At 39.8% G+C, this 19,123-nt stretch overlaps 2 protein-coding genes across 3 annotated transcripts in view; both read left to right on the forward strand.

Annotated features, from left to right (window-relative positions):
- Positions 1-5,083, forward strand: part of usp32 (ubiquitin specific peptidase 32) — a 216,231-nt gene extending 211,148 nt beyond the window's left edge. For both annotated transcript variants that reach the window (XM_078224932.1, XM_078224933.1), the window contains exon 34: positions 2,777-5,083. In XM_078224932.1, the coding sequence (XP_078081058.1) occupies positions 2,777-2,950 (174 nt within the window). In that variant the 3' untranslated portion in view covers positions 2,951-5,083. The remainder of the gene's footprint in view (positions 1-2,776) is intronic.
- A 2,038-nt stretch (positions 5,084-7,121) lies between these two features.
- Positions 7,122-19,123, forward strand: part of crcp (calcitonin gene-related peptide-receptor component protein) — a 74,265-nt gene continuing 62,263 nt past the window's right edge. Inside the window, exon 1 of the mRNA XM_078224937.1 lies at positions 7,122-7,210. Within this exon, the coding sequence (XP_078081063.1) occupies positions 7,203-7,210 (8 nt within the window). The 5' untranslated portion in view covers positions 7,122-7,202. The remainder of the gene's footprint in view (positions 7,211-19,123) is intronic.

Here is a 19,123-nt window from a genome sequence, read left to right on the forward strand (position 1 = left end):
ATAGCTCCAATTTTATCAACATTAGACTGGAATTAATGAGTATGGCATGAAGAACAGAAAATTCTCTATCAAATATTGATATAGTTTTTATCCTGGAACTAAAAGTTCAACTATGGTGGAGCTGGTGTAATAGGTCTGTAAAGACTATTCCCTAATTTCAATCTTCCTCCAACTGAGGTGACCACAACCCTTGTTTAAAGACTGTAAATGTATTAAGTCTCAGAATTATTACAATGCAGGAGGCCATTCAGCTCATCATGTCTGCCTGGCTCTCTGAATTAGCATTTCACCTTGTGTTATTCTTCTGTCTTCTCCCCATAACCCTGAAGATTGTTTCTTTTCAAATAATCATCTAATTCTGTCTTGAATGCTTTGATTGAACCTGCCTCCACCATAGTCTCAGGCAATGCATTTCAGACTCTAACCACTCAGTGTGGAAAAAGTTTTTTCTCGTATCACTTCTGCTTCTTTTGCATATCACTCTAAATCTGTGCCCTTTCACTTTCGATTCTTTTATAAGCAGGAACAGTTTCTCCCTATCTACTCTGTCCAGCCACCTCATGATTTTGAATACCTCTATCAAATTTCCTCTTTTTCTTCCTTGTGAAGTGCCAACTTCTCTAATCTTTCTTCATAACTGAAGTTCCTCACCCCTGGAACCATTCTTTTCTGCACTCTCTTTAATGCCTTCACATCCTTCTTAACTGTATGCAGTACTCAGGCTCAGGTCTTACTAGTGTCTTGTATACAAGTTAGCATAACCTCCTTGCTCTAATAAAACCGAGGATATAGTATCCTAGGTTTCAGATTCCAGCATCCGCAGTAATTTGCTTTTATCGAGGGTATAGTATACTTCACTAGTGATCTCTCAACTTTTGCTGTCACCTTTAATGACTTATGCATTTATACATGCAGGTCCTTCTGCTCATGCTCTCCCTTTATTTTATACTGTCTCTCGATGTTCTTCCTACTAAAATGTATCACCTCATATTTCTCCATATTGAAATATGGAGAAATACCTATCTACCCACTCCACCAATTTGTCTGTGTCCTTTTGAAGTTCTACACTATCCTCTTCAAAGTGTTTATAATATTCCAAGTTTTGTATTGTTTCCAAATTTAGAAATTGTTCCTTGTACAACAAGGTCTAGATCATTTATATCAGGAAAAGTAAGGATCTCAATACCATCTCCTGGGGAACTCCACAATAAACCTTCCTCCAGACTAAAAAAAATCCATTAACTGTTCATCTGTTTCCTGTCATTCAGCCAATTTTGTCAACATGTTGCCACTGTCCCTTTTAGTCCATGAGTTAAAAATGTTCTCAGTGCCGCACCATGGACTCGTATGAAATACCTTTTGCAAGTCAATGTACACATCAACAGCATTGCCCTCATCGATTCCGTTACCTTTTCAAAAAACTCCAAGTTAGTTAAACGTAATTTCCCTTGATTAATCCACATTTGTCTGTGACTATTAATTCTATCCCGAATTATATTTTCTCGAAGTTTCCCCACCACTGAAGTTAAATTTATTGATTGGTAGTTGCTGAGTTAATCCTCTTTCCTTTTTTGTGAGCAAAAGGGCATGATGTTTGCAATTTTCCAGTCTTCTGACATCACCTTGGAAGATGGAAAAACTATGGCCAGTCCCTCTGCAATTTCCAGATTCACTTCCCTCACATCTGGTCCCAGTTCCTTGTCCACTTTAAGTACAGGCAGTCTATCCAATACCTCCTTGCTAGTTTTGAACTGTTCTCGTGACTGAATTTCCTCCTTTTTCACCATGGTCTAGGTAGCATCTTCCTTGATAGAGTATTCATTTAATACCTCTGCCATGCATGTCTCCATGTAAATCCCTTTTTTGGTCCCTAATTGTCCCTACTCCTTTACCATTCTTACTATTTATTACCAAAAGGAATAATGTTTTTCTGTTTTATGATCCTGTATTTCTTGACTGAGAATGCCATTCTGTCTTATTCTCCTAACCTTTCTCTCCCTGTGCTGCTTGTGACTATGAACCAATTTTTGATTTTATTATTGTCGTATGTATTAGCATACAGTGAAAAGTATTGTTTCTTACGCACTATACAAAGCATGCAGTTCATAGAGAAGGAAAGGAGAGAGTGCAAATGTAATGTTACAGTCATAGCTTGGGTGTAGAGAAAGATCAACTTAATGCAAGGTCTGATGGTAGCAGGGAAGAAGCTGTTCTTGAGTTGATTGGTACGTGTCCTCAGACGTTTGTATCTTTTTCCCAACGGAAGAAGGTGGAAGAGAGTATGTCTGGGGTGTATGGAGTCCTTAATTATGCTGGCAGCTTTTCCAAGACAGCGGGAAGTGTAGACAGTGTCAATGGGTGGGAGGCTGGTTTGAGTGATGGACTGGGCTTTGTTTGCAACCCTTTGTAGTTTCTTGGGGTCTTGGACAGAGCAGGAGCCATACCAAGCTGTGAAAAAACCAGAATGCTTTCTATGGTGCATCTGTAGAAATTGGAGAGAGTCGTAGTAGGCATACCAAATTTTCTTAGTCTTCTGAGAAAGTAGAACCGAATAGCGTCATAAGAGGTTTACAGCATGCAAACAGGCCCTTCTGGCCAACTTGTCAATGCTGCCCAGTTTTTACCATTAAGCCAGTACCAATTGCCTGCGTTTGGCCCATATCCCTCTATACCAATCTTACCTATGTAACTGTCTCAATGCTTTTTAAAAGACAAAATTGCACCCACCTTTACTCCTACCTCTGGCATTATTCTTAATTTTTTTTCTCCATTTCAGGAGGTACATCCTGATGAAATTGATACTGACTCAGCCTATATCCTTTTCTATGAACAACAAGGTGTGAACTATGCACAGTTCCTGCCAAAGACAGAAGGCAAGAAGATGGCAGACACGAGCAGTATGGATGAAGATTTTGAATCTGATTATAGAAAGTACTGTATTCTGCAGTGAATATGTGTTCTTCCATTTGCAAAATGCCATGAAATTCCAGAATGACTATGTGGCAACAAAACACTCCATGATGAAAGTTTCAGGGTTGGACAGGATTTCTGCTCAAAATGTACTGCTTCTGCAAATTACCCTTTATGTGATTATGAAGCACAAGAAAAACATGTAGAAGTTGAAAACAGATGGTAATACTGATTTTCCAGTTATTTGCAATGTGTCAGTAGCCAATGTGATCTGCTACCTCCTTTTCTTAAACTGTTTCATGCATTGTGTTGATGAGACCAGGATGGTAGCAAGGCAGAAAGAAATTTAAACCTACTAAAACTTGGGCTACAGCATTTTAACTCTAACAGAGTTATCATTAACTGTGTAGACTATATTTTCCCCTGGTGAATTTGGAGTGAATAGTTCATGAAACACAGTTTACATTTGTTACCTTTTTAACTACTACTTCAGCTTGTATTTTTAATGTTATATAGTTGTAGGAAAATTACTATTTTAAAACCTTTGTGTAAATTCTCCAGAATCAATTTCTTCTGTTTAATGTAACATCCTGAAAAATTACAAAATATGTGCCATGATTATTTAAAACTATTGACACAAAGAATGAATTGAACTGAACCAATTTTAAGCAATTAAAAAGGTAATGTAAAGTTGGGTTGTGTTTCTTGAATTTTCCTTGCTGTTCTGTTGACTTACATGTTCTTTAAGCATAGAAATAATTTTAAACAGATTATGCTACACTGATCTTGGCATTTTCTGTTCTTTTAACAATTCATATTTATTATGAATATAGAGTAAACCATCTTTGGGTCATAGGTTTAATATTTTTCATTAGGCTGAAACTAAAAAACCTGATTCTTAAAGGTTTTGATGGTATTACATTTAAATTGCATCTGCATTTTCAGCACTGCTCCACAACATATGATTTGTTCAAGTCGGTATTACATTATAAATACTTTGAACCCAGGATTTCTGTTTTTTACTTTAATATCAGTTTGGATTTTTAACTTTTCATTACTTGAGCTGCAAAGCATCCAAAAACCTAGATGCATTTTCAAACAGAACTTTTTTTTTGGCACCAAAAAACAACCCAGTTAGCAGAAACAGATGATACGTTGATCTATTTTACTATATTCAAAACTGGAACAATTATTTGATATCCAGGTTTAGGTACTATAATTGAACAGTGTTTTACCTTTACAGGTTATTGCAATTCCCGCCCAATGTGATTTTTATTGATATCCTGCAACATCCTACAGCTACTTCAGATGGTCTTAAATATATATATATGTGTATTCATATAAAGACTACTAATTAAGCTCTGTTGAAGAGGAACATTGGCAAATACAATGTAACATGGAACAACTAGTTTGTTTCATTTTGTTCCTTTGCATTGCAGTCAATGTGTAACACAATTCTCACATACTGATTCTAGAAGTGATGGCTAAATTCTGTGCCTCGTTGCTTGGCGTTCTTAATCAATCTAGCCATGCTTTCTCTACACACAGTAACATTAAAGCAGAGACCATGCACTTAACAGTTACGTGTATTCTGAATATCCTGATAAACCTACAGGTGCACATTATGAATAGAACAACAGCAATTTTACATTGTTTCCAGAATTGTTCCTCTTTTTATGTTATACAAGAGTTTAAAACAAAATGCCTGAGTGATTGTGTGAGAAATTAATATTTTAAACCACCCTCTCAGCCACAGCCCTACAATAAGGGCAGGTAGTGCAATCTACTGCTGTATTGTGTGTTCTTACAAGTCCATTATAGATATAATGGTTGAAAAATATTATTTTTTATTTAATTAAATCATTAATAACTGCAGAATTTATTAATTTATGAGTAACTACATTACATCTTATTTTGTAAATTCTTGTAAAAATATTGACATTGCACTGAATTAATTGGAAGATTTTTATGTACATAAGTGCTCTGTAAATAAACAAATAGGAGTGATGTATTGTAATACGAACTGTAAAAACTGTATTGGTAATTGTATATGGAGTGAACCTGTTCATCTGTAACTATTAAAAACAATAAATACAGTGGCTGGAATGACCGACTTGAATAAATGTGTGAACAGATTTTTTTTGATTAAAATCTCAGTAAACTGAGTTGCCATGAGTATTAAATATTTGTGTGATCTTCTAACAAACTGCAAGGTTATTTTATCCTACCACCAATATTGTCTAATATGTTAGCTACTAGACACACGTAAGATTAAATAAAAAATGACTATTTGGGCTCCTATGGACATTTGACCTAGTAGAGTATAAGTATGTACACATTAACCTTAGTCGGTAATTTATTTTAGACTGTTATCCTACGTACTATTTCATCACGCTTCAATTCCGATCCTCGATTTATTCTCTGACCATTACTGCAAATGTTCCTGCTTCAAGCAGAACCACTTTCTTAATGAAGCATTGCCTGCCAAGAAATTCACACACCGTTATTTAATGATGCTCTTAGCTGAGCAGTTCCTGTGTTTCATCGCTAAAGACAGTTGGACCTGGGCCACTATCCTGTGGAACTTCAGCGAGGTCCTGGGACTGAGATGATTGATCTTCAACCACACCATCTTCCTTTGTGCTGGGTAAGACCCCAACCAGTGGAGAGTTTTCCCTTGATTCTCATGGACAAGTTTTGCTCAGGCTGATTGATATCACACTCAGTCAAATGCTGCCTTGATGTCAACAGTAGTCATGCTCAGTTCCCCTGTTAAGTTCACCACTAAGCTGAGGTCAAGAGCTGACGGCCTTGATGGAATCCAAAGTGAGTGTCAGTGAGCAGCTTGTTGCTGAACATATCCCTCTTGCTAGCACTTTCTATGATCATAGAATCCCTACAGTACAGAAAGAGGCCATTCGGCCCATCGAGTCTGCACCGACCACAATCCCACCCAGGCCCTACCCCCATATCCCTACATATTTACCCACTAATCCCTCTAACCTACATATCTAAGGGCAATTTTAGCATAGCCAATCAACCTAACCTGCACATCTTTGGACTGTGGGAGGAAACCCACGCAGACACGAGGAGAATGTGCAAACTCCACACAGACAGTGACCCAAGCCAGAAATCGAACCCAGGTCCCTGGAGCTGTGAAGCAGCAGTGCTAACCACTGTGCTACCGTGCTGCCCTTTCATTATGATCCCTTTCATTACTTTGCTGATGATTGAAAGGAGACTGGTGGGAGGGTAATTGGCCGGTTTAGATTTGTCCTTTTTGTATACAGGAAATACCTGGACAATTTGCCAAGTAGATGCTAGTTTTGTGCAGGAACAATTTGGCTAGTTCTGGAGCATGTTTTTAGTATTGCTGGAATGTTGTCAGGGCCCAAAGCCTTTGCAGTATCCAGTGACTTCAGCAGTTTTTGAATATCAAGTGGAGTAAATTGACTTGGTTGAAGACTGACATCAGTGATGCTGAGGATGTAGGGAGGCGGCCAAGGTAGATCATCTACTTAGCACTTCTGGCTGAAAATAGTTAGAATTATAGAAACCCTACAGTAAAGAAAGTGGCCATTCGGCTCATGAGCCTGCACTGACGACAATCCCACCCAGGCCCTATTCCCACGGCCCTATGTATTTACCTGCTAATCTCCCTGACAGTAAGGCCAATCAGTTTAACCCGCACATCTTCGGACTGTGGGAGGAAACCACAGCACTCGGCCAGGGGGCGTGGGGGGGAACCCACACAGACATGGGGATAAACGTGCAAACTCCATAGTCACCTAGGTCCTGCAAGGCGGCAATGCGAACCACTGTGCCACCATGCTGCCCGTTGCGAATGCTTCAACCTTTTGCACTGGTGTACTCCAAAAGACGTGCTGGTTAGGTGTAGTGGCTATGCTAAATTCTCCCTTTGTGTACCTGAACAGGTGCCGGAGCGTGGCAACTAAGGGATTTTCACAGTAATTTCATTGCAGTGTTAATGTAAGCCTCCTTGTGACACTAATAAATAAACTTTAAACTTTTTTTAAAGTGACTGCTTTAGGTGATGGGACAGCCAGATTCTGGCTGGTGTTCAGGACCTGAGACTTCAGGAAGGGAGATCCCAAACTGTGGCGCCTCCTCACTCCGCCCTGCCTCCTGGTCCAGGCTGAAATCCGGTCCCCCGGACATTGAAACCTCAGCCAATCGTTCCTTCCCGCTTTGAGCCAGTGGCTGGCAGGTCGGAACGAACATTCAGCGGCGCAGAGTCTGTCAGGAATCTTTAGCAGCGGGGCCCGGGCAGGATGGAGGTGTAAGTTTTCATTCATTATTTCGCTCCAGGTTGTTTTTTTTGAGGAACATTCGCTGTAAATAATTGACAAGCGGCGCCGGCTGCGTTTAAACCGAGCTGTGTCCCCTGCTCCACATTTCACTCTCAGCCGGGGCTTCTCGAACCTTCCAGCAGCCGCATTTCAATCCTTCCCTTTTATGTCACTCCAGATACCTGCCTGTCCCTCTTGGTTCACCTCGAGATGGTTAAATAGCCTCATTTTCTGGTGTAAGCCTCCTCCTGTGAGAATTCCCTGTTGGAATAGAAGGATACTTTGCCAAGACCTGTTATTTCAAATCAGTGCTTAGTTATATGTATTTGATTTATTATTGTCACATGTATTGGGATGCAGTGAAAAGTATTGTTTCTTGCGCGCTATACAGACAAAACATACCATTCATGGAGTACATAGGGGGAGACGGAAAGGAGACGATGCAGAATATAGTGTTAGAGTCAAAGCCAAGGTGTAGAGAAAGATCAACTTAACTATTAACAATATAAAATAACTCTTAATTAAGGCCAAGATAAATAGTTTGTGCAGAATTGCTTGGATTATCAACTCTGCGGACAAGAACACTTGGTATTGACCAGTTGTGTCAAGCAGCCTTTTTTTGCACTGTACGTTCTGTGTACTTGTGTGTGAAGGATGCTTGAGGCATTACTATTACAAATACTATTCACAAGTAATGCCAATGGTGCAACAAGTTGGAGGAGAATCTGAGAAGAGCAGTATGTTGGATTGCAAAGGAGAGATGGTATGCAAAGGTGGCATAGTGGCTGGGCGAAGGACATCAAGCTATATTGCAATGCCCTTTTGTAACTTTGGCCAACTTTTGACCTTCAAATGTTGTCATGACTTCCCGGCACCCTTTTTAGTAATCTCACTGTTAGTGATTTCCCATACATTTGTATCTTGTTACCTCCCTGTTTTCAAGCGTGGTAAGACCATTCTTTTACAACCACTCAACTGCTTCTAAATTCTCTTTCCTGCTTTTCAAGAGACTTTTCTCTTTACTGCTTTGATTTCTTCCTGCCACCATCAGACTTTTGAATGGACCTTGTATTAAGCTGATCTTTCTCTGCACCCTAGCTTTGACTGTAACACTACGCTCTGCACCCTCCTTTCTTTCTCCCCTATGTACTCTATGAAAGGTATGTTTTGTCTGTATCACAAGCAAGAAACTATATTTTTCACAGTATCCCAACATGTGACAAATCAAAACTTTTTTTAAATCAGTTGAGCGTTGTAGAGGAAACTAAGTGTTTCTTCCGATTATTTTTACATTTTTCTTGATACACCAATAAATTATTTGCTGCTGCAAAAAATAACTTAAGCGTTCGGGTAACAAGTTTTGTTTTAAATATGCTCAAGACTTTAGAACATGCAGGTGCAGAAAAATTGAATGATATAGAAACACCTAGGGCGGCACGGTAGCACAGTGGTTAGAACTGCTGCTTCACAGCTCCAGGGACCTGGGTTCGATTCCCGGCTTGGGTCACTGTCTGTGTGGAGTTTGCACATTCTCCTCGTGTCTGCGTGGGTTTCCTCCGGGTGCTCCGGTTTCCTCCCACAGTCCAAAGATGTGCGGGTTAGGTTGATTGGCCATGCTAAAATTGCCCTTAGTGTCCTGGGATGCGTAGGTTAGAGGGATTAGTGGGTAAATATGTAGGGATATGGGGGTCGGGCCTGGGTGGGATTGTGGTCGGTGCAGACTCGATGGGCCGAATGGCCTCTTTCTGTCCTGTAGGGTTTCTAAGATTCTAAGACCTACCAGACAGTTACAACTAAGATGGTGACTGGCTCCCCCACTCTTTCAACAACCAAAGCTCTGAGTGAAATTCTTATCACTGAGCCTGACATTCCTGATGAAGTTTGGCTTTGGAGCTGAAAAATTAATTGGAAGAGTCACTGGGTCCTATTTGGTTCTCCCTCGACACTATTTAGCTGTTGATTCTCATACCAGTACCCTTACCGACATTGAGGCAACCCTTTCGGACCACAGCCATGGGATCTACGTGCTGCAGTCCAAGCTCACTGCGATGTTGAAGGAGAGCGTGTCATTGCAGAGCAGAGTCAATGACCTGAAAAACCAGTCAAGACAACAAAACGTATGTGTTGTTGGTCTACCAGAAGGGACTGAGGGCAGCCCCAACACAGTTAATGTCGGAATTATTCAAAAAGGTGGTGGGCAAGGATACATTCCCTAAACTTCTGGAGCTAGACCAAGCCCACTGTACCCTTCAGTCAATATTTGAAAGAACTCTATAGTCTAGATTTAGAGGAAACTAAAGAATATTAGAAGGAACTGGTGGTTTGCTACATAAAAGCAAGGTGGGAATTTAAGGACAAAATCTCTTGAAGTCTAAGTTGATTTGTAATTTTTTTATAAATTAAGCCTTTAATATCTATCAGCAAATTTATACATTTATAATTATTGATAATTGAGTACCAAAAAGCAAATATAAGCTCTGACAATGGACATTAACAGCTAGTACAATCAGGTTTTGTACCATTTTGCTTACAATAGGTTTAGTATACAGGTACAGCAAGTAATTAAGAAAGCTAATGGAATGTTGTCATTTATTGTGAGGGGAATTGATTACAAAAGCAGCGTGGTTATGCATCAGTTATACAGCGCATTGATGAGACCACGTCTGGAGTATTGCGCACAATATTTTTCTCCATATTTGAGGAAAGATGCAAATGCTTTAGAAACAGTTCACCAAAGGTTTACGAGTCAAAACGAGGAATCGGCAGGTTGTCTTATGGAGAAGATTGGAGAGGTTAGGTTTGTATCCACTAGAGTTTAGAAGAGTAAGAGATGACTTGATTGTAACCTTTAGCACCCTTCAGGATCTTAACATGGTGGATATGAAGAGAATGTTTCCTCTTGTCGAAAATTCTAGAACTAGAGGTTCATTGTTTAAAAATAAGGGGTTGCTCATTTAAGACAGAGATGAGAATTCTTCTCTGAGGGTTGAGTCTCTGGAATTCGCTTCCTCTAAAGGCAGTGGAAGCAAAGTCTTTGAATATGCTTAAGGCAGAGCTAGAAAGATTCTTGATGAACAAGAGGGTTTGAAAGGTAATTGAAGTTAGACAGCAACAATCAGATCAGCCGTGATCTTATTGAATGGCAAAGCAGGCTTGAGGGGCCCAGAGGCCTACTCCTGATTCATATGTTCGCAATAGAGGTTTTTTTAAAAATGCAGATAGGTAACCAGTTGCGATTTTTAAGACTGTATTTTGATTATTGAATTCTTCACCAGAAAGCATTCAGCTCAGCCAAACTGATCAATGATGATAGAAAATCTATTCCTGGTTTGTGTTATTCATTCACCATCTACTGGCGATAAGTGGAACACTCACCACACATATATAGAGCTATATCTTCAAAATTACACTGTGTCTCCTGCCAATGCGAGATGGTCAACAATAGTCATCTGCACGTGCAATTGTCCGACACGTCCGCTGCAAACGATTTAAAAACATTGGAAAGTAAAGCCACACATTTCTGTGGTTATTGTTAACACAACTATGTATGTTACAGATTGTGTAAGAGAAAATGGTGAATTGTATTTGTCGTTCGATTAAAAGACAGTGTGGAATATAGAAAATCATAGATAGAAAAATCATAGAAACCCTACAGTGCAGAAGGAGGCCATTCGGCCCATCGAGTCTGCACCGACCACAATCCCACCCAGGCCCTACCCCCACATATTTTTACCCGCTAATCCCTCTAACCTATGCATCCCAGGACTCTAAGGGGCAATTTTTTTTAACCTGGCCAATCAACCTAACCCGCACATCTTTGGACTGTGGGAGGAAACCGGAGCACCCGGAGGAAACCCACGCAGACACGAGGAGAATGTGCAAACTCCACACAGACAGTGACCCGAGCCGGGAATCGAACCCGGGACCCTGGAGCTGTGAAGCAGCAGTGCTAACCACTGTGCTACCGTGCCGCAATTTGTTTCAGGTATTGATGAGTGAGTTGCCAGGGTTTGTATATAATATGTGTGATGTTAGTGTACCTTTCAAGATTTTTTTTTAAATCATGTTTTCTGCAGCTCTCCCAGCCTCAGCTTATGTCATTGTTGCTAAGTTGTCTGTAGAAGTGCTTTTATTGCTACTTAAATGGGGTTTGTTTATTTTTACTTTGGGATGTTTTATGACCCTGCATTGTTAGGGGGAATACTGGTTGGCAGATCATGTGTTCTGGACAGTTTTATTTCCATCCTAGTGAATTTAAGGTTTCACTTTCTGTTTTGGCTGGCAACAGTTTAATATTTAGAAGGCTCATCAAGCTGAAAAGAAGTGTTTCTCTCTCTCTCCCTGGTTTTGGAAATTCTACTGGTTAGCTGAAAGCAAAGCTTCTTGTCTTCATGGAGTGAAACATCTGCAGTTAGTGGCTCACTTGCCCGGAGAGCCTCTCTCCCTAGCGTTCATAAGAACATAAGAAATAGGAGCAGGAGTAGGCCACCAACCTCCCCGAGCCTGCCCCACCATTCAATAAGATCATGGCTGATCTGAAGTGGATCAGTTCCACTTACCCGCCTGATCCCTATAACCCCTAATTCCCTTACCAATCAGGAATCCATCTATCCGTGATTTAAACATATTCAACGAGGTAGCCTCCACCACTTCAGTGGGCAGAGAATTCCAGAGATTCACCACCCTCTGAGAGAAGAAGTTCCTCCTCAACTCTGTCCTAAACCGACCCCCCCTTTATTTTGAGGCTGTGTCCTCTAGTTCTAGTTTCCTTTCTAAGTGGAAAGAATCTCTCCACCTCCACCCTATCCAGCCCCTCCATTATCTTATAGGTCTCTATAAGATCCCCCCTCAGCCTTCTAAATTCCAACGAATACAAACCCAATCTGCTCAGTCTCTCCTCATAATCAACACCCCTCATCTCTGGTATCAACCAGTTCTGGGAAGCTGTTCTAATTTCAAATTGTTCTGGGTGTATCCAGAGGGCTGCTAGAAGTTACACAACTAAGAAGTCAGGGTTTCAATTCTCCAACCAAAGGACTCAGTTCCAGTGTCACGTGAACATTCGTTTTTGCTGTGTTAAATCTGTTTTGAAAGGTTTAGTCTATGGAAGTTTTGTTTGATTGGAACATTTTAGATAAAGTTGTTAAGGGTTATACATTATCATGGTTTGTTTTTGTTTGTAATTGATAAAGGTTGTTGCTAATTTTCTGACTATACATGTTAACCATATTCTTAAATAAACTTTGTTGGATAAAAGATCCCTAGTGGGTCATTTGAATCATACTTGAAGTGAAACCCATCATGCTCACCCTAGCCAAATTCAAGGTGCAAAACTTATGATCCAGGCAGCTTCATAAAACACTTTGGAGTTTCTGACCTGAATTATAACATATGCCAGAGAAAAAGATCAAGCTAAAGGAAATCACCAAGGCTAAAATGAATATTGTATGTTGTTCTGAATAAAGTAGACCTTTCTGGTTCCAAAATCTATGCCTTACGTTTGTCAATTTAATTTTTTTCTTCAGTTTCCATTCTCATTAAGATTGCTGCGAGTTTAAATTTTGCTTTTAAAAAAATCGAGAGACGATGTGGAGAGACTGAATATCACTTTGAGATTGCGAGAATGAGTAGAATCCTGATCTTCACTCATAATGATGTCACAGAGTAAAGTGGTACAACTGCACATGCATTGTGTTGGTAGCAAACAGTACCTTAGACTTACCTGTCATAGTGAAACCCACATTGAATGAACATCAATTTCCAGCTAGAACTTATAAAATCAGATGTTCTTTGAAAATGAGACAGCATTGGGCACTCGTGCTAAAATAAATATTTGTAAGTAAATTGTCTTAAATTATTTATACTTTATATTAAAAAGGGGATAGTGTTAGTAAAAGATGTAAAATGTTAAAGACCAGAGGTAGTTGGTTATTTTTAATGAAATTTTATTAATTCTTTCTTTCACTTATTGATGCAGTCCATTGCATTGAATGTTGACAAATGCCTAACAGCAATTGTGCCTTTAATATAGAAAAAATATTCCAAAGAACTTCTCGGTGGTGTAATCAGACAAAAATAAGTGCTAAGTCAAAGAACAAGATTTTAGATAGATGTAATGATCTGAGCAAGTGCTGTTATGTACAGAAATCAAGAAATTGCTGTCCAAGTTTCCCTGCTCCTCTACAAGTTTCACCACCTAATATCTCACTGAGAGACTTGGCATTCACACACGTAAAAGGACATGATGTTGTGACCTGTCCATTAGATACCCATTAAACATGCCGTAAGAAGTTGAGGCAGCAGGATAAGTGTTAATTAGTACCAAACAACCTCTCTATCATGAGCATTCACTTTTATAAGTGTGAAATTTATTTTCTTCAGATTTTAATTAAGTGTTGGGGATTTTTAAAAACAAAATAACTTAAATTTTCCTCTCTGTCTCTCTCTCCTGTTACTCTTTATTTTTCATCATGTACAATTGTTTTATGTACTTCCTGTTTTAGCTCCTGTGTCTTAGTAAAAATTCTAAAATCTGATTGATTGAGAAGACACATTGTTGCTTATTCTGTTCGCACAAGTCCCAAATCTCATGTAGAGGGCAGTGCACTGTTCTGACTTTGATTAGCACAAATTGCAGTTTAAAAGCTCTCAGAATGTCTGCGGGCCAGTGTAAGTGTAATGAAAAGTGAGCACCATTTGTTTACCACTATTTGTAAAATCCAGGCCAGTGGGTTTTCTTTCATCAAATCAGCAAATTTAACTTACAGTTGCAAAGCAGCTTCTTGCATTGCACCAGGGAGATGAAGTTGTGCTCTTCGCTTCAATCACCATTGTCACATCAAATTTAATCTACCATTCTGCTTCCCTGTAATGGTTCAAATTTGTAACTACACCATTTATCAATGACATTATGTTTTGAGATAGTAACTTCACTGCTTGTCATTGGTAAGAATTGCTTTTCAATAGTCTAGAACGATCACAATGTTTTGACCGCTGCATCTTGAATCCCTTTTCAGCCACACAGCAAGTATTGGTGTGGTCATCTGAGCTTTGGAATTTGCTTCATGTTGGATTTGAAGGAATGGTTGTCACCAAAATAACCTTTATCTGAGTTTTCCGAGTAGTGAGCAACTTCATCTTGACTGCCTGTAATATTGGCGCATTTTGTGACAGAAATTTCCTCCTTTGGTACATTTCTTACACGCACATTGTTGTTTTGAAGAGAATTCTACCCAAGGGAGCTCTTTTTTAGAAAAAATATTTCTCTTTATGAGCAGAATTAGGTTAGAATTCAACAAGAAAGTAACTCTGGCCAATGTGAAGAAGATACCTAAATACAACAACTTGTATTACCACGACCCCTATAACCTAATAAAATATTCCAAGGCACTTCATGGGAGTGTTATAAATTTAGACACCAAACCATAAAGTGATATTAGGGAAGAAAGTCAAAGGTTTAGTCAAAGAGGTAGATTTTAAGGAGCATCTTAAAAAAAGAAAGAGAGGGAGAAAGAGTTAAGGATGAAAGGTCTTGTCAATTGAAGGCCTGATCCCAATGATGAAGCAATTAAAATCTGGGTGCTGAGGATTAAATTTTCATTTTTGTTGTGAGCTCTTCACAATGATATGCTTCTATTGCAACTAATATCACCAATGACTTGAAAATTAAAATGGCATACCCACAACCTCAGCAATTGATTTCACTCTTCTCTAAAATTGCTGTTTTTGGTCTCCTGGAATTGCTGACCATCTCAGTAGGATTCGTATCCTTCATATTTTCTTCTCTGTAATTGTCATCTTGTTATCACTTCATTTTCTTTTCCTTACTTCTGGCAATGGTATAGATTCTTCATAGGCAGTCCCTCAGGATGGAAACTGACTTGCTTTCACTCCAGCGCGAGGAATAGATAGATTTTTTAAAATTATAGATGATGTAAACTCGCATAACACAATATCCTTGTTTTCCTTCATCTGACCAATCAAGGCTGATTGCCAAACATTTTTATTAGGCAGGCAGAGCATGCATTCACAGAGAATCTCAACACAAGTATTCTCCTTGACTAATTAGTCTGCCATGAAGTCCTATGGGACCTTGGGGTCCGGGTCCATAGGACTCTAAAATCAGCCCCGCAGGTGGAGGAGGTGGTTAAGAAGGCGTATGGTGTGCTGGCCTTTATCAATCGAGGGATTGAGTTTAGGAGTCCGGGGATAATGATGCAGCTATATAAGGCCCTCGTCAGACCCCACTTGGAGTACTGTGCTCAGTTCTGGTCGCCTCATTACAGGAAGGATGTGGAAAAGATTGAAAGGGCGCAGAAGAGATTTACAAGGATGTTGTCTGGATTGAGTGGCATGCCTTATGAGGATAGGCTGAGGGAGCTCGGTCTTTTCTCCTTGGAGAGACGTAGGATGAGAGGAGACCTAATAGAGGTATACAAGATGTTGAGAGGCATAGATCGGGTGGACTCTCAGGCTTTTTCCCAGGGTGGAAATGGCTGCTACGAGAGGACACAGGTTTAAGGTGCTGGGGGGTAGGTACAGGGGAAATGTTAGGGGGAAGTTTTTCACACAGAGGGTGGTGGGTGAGTGGAATCGGCTGCCGTCAGTGGTGGTGGAGGCAAACTCAATAGGGTCTTTTAAGAGTCTCCCGGATGAGTAATCATAGAAATCATAGAATGATTTCTATGATTACTCATCCGGGAGACTCTTAAAAGACCCTATTGAGTTTGCCTCCACCACCACTGACGGCAGCCGATTCCACTCACCCACCACCCTCTGTGTGAAAAACTTCCCCCTAACATTTCCCCTGTACCTACCCCCCAGCACCTTAAACCTGTGTCCTCTCGTAGCAGCCATTTCCACCCTGGGAAAAAGCCTGAGAGTCCACCCGATCTATGCCTCTCAACATCTTGTATACCTCTATTAGGTACATGGGACTCAATAGGATGGAGGGTTATAGGTAGGCCTAAAAGGTAGGGATATGTTTGGCACAACTTGTGGGGCCGAAGGGCCTGTTTTGTGCTGTAGTTTTCTATGTTTCCATGTTTCTAAGTCATCTGAAACTTTTTTGAATTGCAGAAAATTCCTAAATGGACCAGAACCAGATTAATGGCATCACAAACTCTCAACTTCCACCTCCCTAACTCTGATTCTCCTTTAAGACTCCCCTTAAAACTATTCTTTTTGATCAATTTTTAACGAACATTCTTAATATTCCCTTTGGTCCAACCTCAGCCTGAGTCTGATTATGCCTCTGTAAAGTGCACAGGGGATCTTTTGCTTAGTTAAAGACACTATTTAAATCGCAATGTACATGCATTTCTCAATAGACATGCTTATTCTATATGTGGATAATTAATATACTGAAGGTCTTGTGTTTAGTGTGTGCTCTATACTCATAGTAATTAATTACCTCAATACTATGTTGATTTTATTGGGTTTGGATTTAAATGATATGTATCTCTACTTGCCTTTGAATCCTTCCATCTCTAAGGCACTTGTACTTTTATTTATCTTTCCTGTGTTGCTTCTGGTACTGGTCCTGCTGGGAGTGTGAACTGACTTTAAATTTCTGTTTCTTCAAAAACATTCAAGTTATTAATGCTACATAAAATATTTTAATATTTTTGAAGCAGTCCAACTGCAACAGAATTTAAAGCCAGTTACACACTTTAATAGTTTTAAGAAACATTTGAAGAACTTAAAGCTGATTTCAGAGCACAATAGGAGCCCTGTCTTTCCCAGTGCAGGTTAGGATCTTTGTAGGGATTTCTTCATGTAGGAAATCCTTGTATTTAGACAGATTGGGTTTTCTAATGTGGGAAAGCATTGTGTTAAATTTTTTAAATTTCTCTGGGGAATAGAGGGGAAATATTTGCTTTCATTCCACCCACCTTCATCTCTACCGACTGTGCTTGTTCCTCCTCCCACTTCCTGTTCTCTACTGGTGTCATTTGCTACCTCCATGTTTTCTCTTTCCACAGCCTCTTCCTGTGCCCTTTACTACTGCTGCCTTTTATTGCTCCCTTTTCTAACTTTTCTGTGCCAGTTGTTGCTGCTACTGAACAGCACTGCATTCCCTTAACCAGTCTACTTATTGCTCTTATGCTTCTCTTGTTCCCACTCCATGCAGCAAGACTTTCCTCTCATATCCCTCCACTCATCCACTTCCTGTCTTTTGCAGGCTCTACCCCACGACAAGCAACATTCTTTTTCCTGCATTGTTAAGCTTGCTTTTGCCCTTCCTCCATGTACTCCAACTTAGTTTGACTCTTCTTCCATATTTGTTACTATTTCCATACCTAATTATTCCTTCTTCCAAACCTAAAGATTCTTCTCCACTTTAATATATTTTACTTACCCTCTCGTCTTCTCGTCACTGTCAATTGTACTTCATACCAACAATGTCTTTCATTTCAATGTCTCTGCAAATCCTAACATTGTTCTTCCATATCATTCAAGCCAAATTCCTGCATTACCATCCAATAGTTACCAACAACTTTGCCACACTCCTATTTGTTTTCTCTTCATGTCTCAGCTAGTAGCTTAGATTTCGCCAACCTTTAGTTGGCACTTGCTACAAATCTAGCCACACACGCCCCAAACAACACAATCCCTTTTGGAAACAAATCCACTGCTTAACATTAGGTGCAGAATTTTATTGGCCTCTGAATGGTGGGGTTGGGGAGGGTATGGTGAAATTGCAGGGAGCTAAATATTGGGGTATTAAAGCCCATAATTAACTTCAGCCCCATGGATGCCTTGTGAACTTACCCTCTCCCAGCACGTAAGCTAATGCTTTCATGAATATAAACGTGTTTATTAAAGCATGTCTATATCTAAATTAATTCATGTAATAAAACGGTTAATCTACCCATTGTTTAGAAACGTATATAGCAAATGCATTTTAATATAGTCCATATTTTCAACTTTTATTTTAACTTCCATTTCTTTTTGTTCATAAACTTCTTTACATTAAGTTTCAACAAAAACATCATCTGATTTTCACATATCTCCTGGACTCCGCACCCACTGCATTTTCTGGCAGAGGCACAATTCTCACACAGCTGATGTATTTGCTGTGCGCCCGTCAGCTGGTGACAATACTGATTCATTCCTATGTTGCCCTGTCCACCATTGACCCTTGCTGCATCCTACTTACCGCTTTTCTTCCGAACCTCCTTCATCCCCCACTTGATGCCCTTTTCCAAGCCATCACTGTCTCCAGCTCACTGCCCCCGTCCATCTGCCTCTTGCCCAGGCCCTTGTTTGAGCCCTCATTTGAGCCCTGCAGCTACAGCGCCAGGGAGACACAAAGGAAACAGCTCGTTCATTATCCATCGGCGGTACAACACGGATATAATGCAATAACTATTTGATATTTATCTGTTTAAATATTACTGTTCGTATTTAAATAAAAGTTTTTTTCAGATGATTTAGCATTGTTTGCAATTTCCGGTTTGAAATGTGGGTCTTTTCCGGCTGAGTTTGGTCTGCACCATCTTTGATGTGGGTAGTTGTCTGGGATGTCGCCAGCAAAATCACCACAGCCTCTGCAGCTGTTGTGTGAGGAGTGTGCCCTCTGCAGTTGTGGTGTCCGAAACTCAGCCATAATTTTATTTGAATTTCTTTATACTTTCCCTTGTTATTTTCATTATTTTGCTTTCATTTCTTTGCTTTTAGCTAACATTCATGGCAACGAACATGCTACATAATACTATTTAATCCATCTTCTCTTGTCAAACAAGACATAAATATGTCCACAATTGGGAATTTGAACTTGAAATTAGCCCAAAACCCCATTACTCACAATATTCTGTAATAAAACCATAATCTGATTTCAGTTGGCATTATCAGTGGACCGGTTAATATAGAGTATGTTGTATTGGCTAAAACTATATATC

Source organism: Mustelus asterias, chromosome 12 (assembly GCF_964213995.1).
Source record: "Mustelus asterias chromosome 12, sMusAst1.hap1.1, whole genome shotgun sequence".
In the NCBI taxonomy this organism is placed as follows: domain Eukaryota; kingdom Metazoa; phylum Chordata; class Chondrichthyes; order Carcharhiniformes; family Triakidae; genus Mustelus; species Mustelus asterias.